Source organism: Lactuca virosa, chromosome 5, assembly GCF_052849685.1.
Source record: "Lactuca virosa cultivar CGN04683 chromosome 5, Lactuca_virosa_CGN04683_v6, whole genome shotgun sequence".
Classification (NCBI taxonomy): domain Eukaryota; kingdom Viridiplantae; phylum Streptophyta; class Magnoliopsida; order Asterales; family Asteraceae; genus Lactuca; species Lactuca virosa.
Genome location: NC_136430.1, coordinates 276119988 through 276126494, shown reverse-complemented (window position 1 = coordinate 276126494; position 6507 = coordinate 276119988). Strand labels below are relative to the sequence as shown.

The following is a 6507-nucleotide window of genomic DNA, read 5'->3' as shown; positions in this document are numbered from 1 at the left end:
TATAATAATAGTATATCTAATATCTAATATTGTGATTGCATTCTAAAGAGCAAACTGTTATCACAATGTGTATTTTTCCTAACTAACTACTTATTTCCTTGGCTTCCTTTTTATATACAATTTCAATTGTTGTTAAAATCCCATCAACATTTACATCTACAAGAAAAAATAATCAATATGAGTGTTTGGAAAAAGCATTTTATTTATTGTTTTTCAGATTCGCTTATCACTGCATTTGTGAGGAAAATTATGAACTAAAATCGAAATTGAAGAATTCTCAATCGGATAAGAGGAATAACAAATTACATAATAAATCAATAATCTAACACTTGATTTTGAATTTTTGAAGTCAAAGCCGATGATTATGGAGAGCGAAATGAATGACACATTATAAGGAAGCGAGAAGCTCAAACTGGAAATCAAGAAAATGGACTGTAAAAGTTTTTTAGTTGGTTCTAAAAGTGAATCCTTTTTGAATGTTGGTCCTTGTTTATATGGTTTTTATGAATGATCCAAAAAGGGACCTTTCAATTATGCTCCTTATTGGAAATTTTCATCATGATTTTCATCCCTTAAACGAACAGTAGTAACATATAGCCTTTAAATTACATTTTTGTTCCCTCTTTATAGTTGCTTTTTCAAAATTAGGTCCAAAAAATTTGTTTTTTTTAATATATATATATATATATATATATATATATATATATATATATATATATAGACAGGTATCATCAAATGTTTTTAGAATATGTAAACTTTATCTAACATAAACAACTAACGTCAAATGGTTTGGAAAAACAAAATTTCAATTACAAACTTTCAATTACAAACTTTCAATTTATAAAATAGTTGCTTAATACAATGTGAAAAATAACAACCTACTTAAAAATTTAAAAGAAAACAAGCAAACAAAATAAACAAAATAATTATATAACAATAATACCTTTTATAACTTGGTTATACCTTATCAACTATACAAACATTGGGAAAAATACACAAAATGGTAACATACTTCAATGTATGTTATCAATACAAACAAAAAGGATCACACTACTATGAAAAAAGAATAAAAACATTATTTTTCGTCTAAATCAACAAAATTTAACTCATTTAAAATTCTTTGAGACCATAAAATGACAAAATTTAACTCATTTAAAATTCTTTAAGACCATAAAATGTACGTCATTTTTAAATTTCTACATTACTTGCAATGGAATGTACATTCGGCATTGCAAATGACCAGCTCAAAGAATAATTGTAAAATTCAATGACATGACACTCCATGTCAAAGAAGATGTTAAAACCAAATATTTTTTAAAAAACTTTGTTTTAAAATCGCTATAAACTAATAAGTTATAAATTAAAAAGTTAAACATTTTTAATAAGTTTAGTCAATCACTCTCTAAATATGATATTTAAAACTTATTCCGGATAATATAAATTTTAATATTAAATAGGAGCATATACGAAATTTTAGGATTCTCCCTAAAATGGGGAAAATATGTGCAAGAATAAAAAATAATCGTCTGTAAATTGAGATTATTAAAAACGTTTTTACAACATCATAATAAAATTAATTATCCATAAAAATAAGAGGGTGTTTGGCGAAGCTTATTAAAGACTTATTTTTTATAAGCTCATTTTTTTAGTTTATTTTTCATGAGATCGGTTAAAGCCATAAGAAGGTCTAAGTTGGAAAAAAAGTCAAAAAAAAAAAAAATAGGCTTATAAAAAATAAAGCCAATGATAACCTTACACAAAGGTCACAAAAGTAAACCAAATTGTACAAAAAACAATGCACAAAGTACTACTATTATTATTTAGAAAACAAGCCCAATCGCGTTACATCAACAAGTACAAGAAAGAGTACAAAATATACGCAAATACCTTCACGATTCCTCCATCTCCATCATCATCAACATTCGACCCTAATCAACCTCTTCAATCTTTGGCCCGGCGCCACCGCTAGCTCCGGCACCACCTTTAGCCATTCCCTCACCCATCGGCACATCACCACCACCACCGGCCTGATACATTTTCGCGATAATGGGGTTACAAACCCCTTCCAACTCTTTCAATTTGTCCTCCAGCTCATCCACCTCCGCCAGTTGATTCTTCTCCAGCCACTCCAACCCATCGTCCACCGCCTTCTCAATCCTCTGCTTATCCTCCGCCGCTAGCTTCGACGCAAATTTCTCATCCCTCACCGTGTTCCTCATATTGTAGGCGTAATTCTCGAGGGCGTTCCGCGCATCCACCTTCTTCTTCACCTCTTCATCCTCCGCCTTGTACCTCTCTGCTTCCTGCACCAGTCGCTCGATCTCATCTTTGCTTAATCTCCCCTTGTCGTTGGTGATTGTGATCTTGTTCTTAACTCCGGCGGTCTTGTCCTCTGCGGAAACGTTCAAAATCCCATTTGCGTCGATGTCGAAGGTGACATTGATCTGAGGAACACCTCTCGGAGCCGGAGGGATTCCGCTGAGCTCGAATTTTCCGAGGAGGTTGTTATCTTTAGTTCTTGCTCGTTCCCCTTCGTAGACTTGTATCAACACCCCCGGTTGATTGTCGGAGTAAGTCGAGAAAATCTGTTCTTTCTTCGTCGGAATTGTTGTGTTTCTCGGAATTAAAACAGTCATGACACCGCCGACGGTTTCTAGACCCAGGCTTAAAGGAGTGACGTCGAGGAGGAGGAGGTCTTGGACTTTTTCATCTCCTTCTCCGGTTAAAATCGCCGCCTGGACTGCTGCGCCGTATGCCACCGCCTCATCGGGATTTATACTCTTGCAAAGCTCTTTACCGTTGAAGAAATCGATCAGAAGCTGCTGGACTTTTGGGATTCGGGTGGAGCCGCCGACGAGAACCACCTCATGGACGGAGCCTTTATCGATTTTGGCATCTTTCAAGCATTTCTCCACCGGATCCATACATTTTCTGAACATATCCATGCATAATTCCTCGAATCTAGCGCGAGTTATCGTGGCATAGAAATCGATTCCTTCGAACAAAGAATCAACTTCAATGGTGGTTTGGGAAGAAGACGATAATGTCCGTTTCGCCCGCTCACACGCCGTCCTCAGCCGTCGCAGCGCCCTGGCGTTGCCACTGATATCCTTCTTATGTTTCCTCCGGAACTCCGTCACAAAGTGATTCACTAAACGATTATCAAAATCTTCGCCGCCCAAATGGGTGTCGCCAGCGGTGGACTTCACTTCAAAAATCCCTTCTTCAATCGTCAACAACGACACATCAAACGTCCCACCACCCAAATCGAAAATCAAAACATTCTGCTCACCTACACGCGACGACTTCTTATCCAAACCATACGCAATCGCCGCCGCCGTCGGCTCATTGATAATCCTCATAACATTCAACCCAGAAATCGCACCGGCGTCCTTCGTAGCTTGCCTCTGAGAATCATTGAAATACGCCGGAACAGTGACGACAGCGTTTTTAATAGTTTGACCCAAAAACGCCTCCGCAGTCTCCTTCATCTTTACCAACACCATAGACGAGATCTCCTCCGGAGCAAACTGCTTCTGTTCGCCTTTATAATTAACAACGATCATCGGCTTCTCACCGGGGCCGGAGATAACTTTAAACGGCCACAACTTCATGTCGCTCTGAACAGAAGGATCAGTGAACCGCCGCCCAATCAAACGTTTAGCGTCGAATACGGTGTTTTGTGGGTTCATCGCCACCTGGTTCTTAGCGGCGTCGCCGATCAACCGTTCAGTATCGGTAAACGCGACATAAGAAGGGGTGGTGCGGTTGCCTTGATCGTTTGGAATGATCTCCACGCGGTCGTTCTGCCATACCCCGACACAACTATAAGTTGTACCAAGGTCTATTCCAATTGCTTTATCCTGCTTGGCCGCCATAGATAAACTGAAAAAAGCTTCCAAAATAGAAGTAAGATCACTTGAAACAGTGCCTTTTTTTGATCGAAAACTTGTTGGATTGTTGTTGTTTTTCGTTTGCAGTTGAAATCTGATATGGGTTTTGGAATTGGGATTTGAGATTTTATAGGTGAGATGACTTGAGATCAAGATATATTGCGAGAAATTTCAAGAAAGGCAGAGGAAGTAAGAAGAAGGATACGAGATTGTTCTGGAGGCGGGAGAGAAGAGTGCAATACCGAAAGTACCCTTCTTCCTTTGCTTGCCTCTTAGGGGTAGTTTTGGGAGTTTAGGGGATATGACGTTATGGGAATGTGTTTGTGGTTGATACGAGATGATTCCGGAGGTTGATGAGAAGCGGAAATTACGTAAGAACCCCTGTGCTGAAGTGGAATTTACTAACGGGTTAGTTTTGGGAGTTACTACGATACGACGATACGTAAAAATGTTGTGGGGTAATGAGGTGGCAGAGTTGCCTAAAGGTAAGTGTACACGTGGAATTCTCAGAAAATCTACAACCTGCTAGAAGACCCTTTCTTTCTTTAGCAAAGTAAAATAAGTTTCGATACATACTAAATCAAAAATATCAATGTGGGAAACATGGACTTCAAGGTCGAGATCATAGAGCACTTAAGCTTGTATTATTCATCAATCATTGATTTTTATATTTTATTATTCATTAATTAGTTATTTATTTATCATTATATAATATATAATTTTCACCCATATTTATAATATTTTTATTTTATCTCCATAATAAAATGGCCTATCTATATTTTTATTGTTCTTTACTAATTAATCTAAGTAACTAAATATACAAATTAAAATTATATCTTTAACCAAATTAATAAATAACACCCTATGATCTGAGGAATAAGGTGTATTTGGAAATATGCATTTTAGGTCATTTCCAATGCATTGAATTCATTGAACTCTTAAGAGTTCAATGGATTGTCACATCAACATTTCATTAACTATATTATTTAACCTATTAAACTCTACATTCCATTAAACTCTTAAGAGATCAATGGATTTTCACATCATCTTTTAATTTTTTTTTATAAATAATATTAATAAATAAAACTAGAATATTACATTAATTAGAAATTCAAAGTTACAATTACTAAATATCATGGTTGCAGAAATCGGGATTAATCGACGATTAATCGTGGATTAATCGCTTCGTGTTCTCCAACCGTTGATGATTAGAGTATTAATCGAAAATTTATGATTAATCGGGTTTGGCGAGATTAATCGGTCTTGGTGGGATTAATCGGTCAACAAAAGTCAAAAAAATAAAAAAAAAAGTAAAAAAGGTCAAAGAAATTTAATTTTTTTTAACAAAATCAACTTTTTTTTTTACTCCAAAATATTCAAAATTTTCAAATTTTCAAATATTATACCAAAATGTTCATATTTTCGTATTTTCAAATTACAAATTTTCTTATTTTCTAATTTTGAAGTACTTGTTTTTATTAAGATATATTAATATTTGATTAATTTTAATATTTTATTAATAATATTTAGTCCCCGATTAATCCCTGATTAATACCCGTCAAGACCAATTAATCTCTTAACACCAGTCGATCGTCGAGCTACCATCGAGCGATTTTAATAACCTTGCTAAATATTAATTAAAGATTACAATTTAGAAATTAAAATAAAGTATAGATCAAAATAATAATAATATATAGTTTGTTTATTGTAAAAAAAATGTTAAATGTTACTTTCAATATAAGTTTTTATAGTAAATTGAGAAAGAAAAACAAAAAAAGAAAAAATAAGTTTTTATAGTAAGTTGAGAAGGAAAAACAAAAAAAAAAGAAAAAAAAAAGCAAATCCTATACCACCGTTAAATGGGGGATTAAACCCCCCATTCATTAAACCCATCCCACAATGCATATTTCATCCATTCAACTGCCACATCACCACATTTTCGTCATTAAACTCCCCATGAAATTCCCATTAGCGATGGCCTTAGCCCATTTGTTTATGGTTAAGTCAAGTTTGAAATAATAACATAATTTATGTGTACTCTGTTCTTTTTAAATGATAAATAATACGAATATGATATTACTCGTGTACCAACCCAACAAGGTATACTCTAGTTTGGTGCCCTAAACACAAGGAATGGCGACATGGTGTCTGAGGTGGGACGCGGCACAACTAGATAACCAACCAAGGTTAAAACTCGACTAAAGAACCAATATGTTCCGACATAAACTGAAACACTTCGTGACAACAAGTCCACTACAACCAGCATGGGATCATGCGTCGTCTATGGTACTGCAAAAAATCATAATACCTTGTACGAAATGGGTAGACCTCATCTCCTATAACATCAATATAAATATCATCATGATGGAGGTCTTAATAAGCAATCTTTACTATCTCGTTCTTACTCTCAAATCACTTTTATTACTCTCTTGAGTTTTCACCTTCTAACTTGGTCCCTTAGAGGAATGCTTATATAATTTTTCATAATCAAATCATTTCCAATAATGTCCTTTCATAAATGCACATATAGTTCACATAACAATCGAGTCTTACATATATGAAAATCAATAAAACTCATTAGAATCACAAAAGTAAGGTAAATGATATGTGTTCC

General features: G+C 34.8%; 1 protein-coding gene across 1 annotated transcript; it reads right to left on the bottom strand.

Moving 5' to 3' along the window:
- Positions 1-1796: 1796 nt before the first annotated feature.
- On the bottom strand, positions 1797-4144 carry LOC145115275 (heat shock 70 kDa protein). The gene has a single exon (XM_079051538.1). The coding sequence runs from the start codon at positions 3876-3878 to the stop codon at positions 1929-1931; it is 1950 nt and encodes a 649-aa protein (XP_078907664.1). The 5' UTR covers positions 3879-4144; the 3' UTR covers positions 1797-1928.
- Between the last annotated feature and the right edge of the window lie 2363 nt (positions 4145-6507).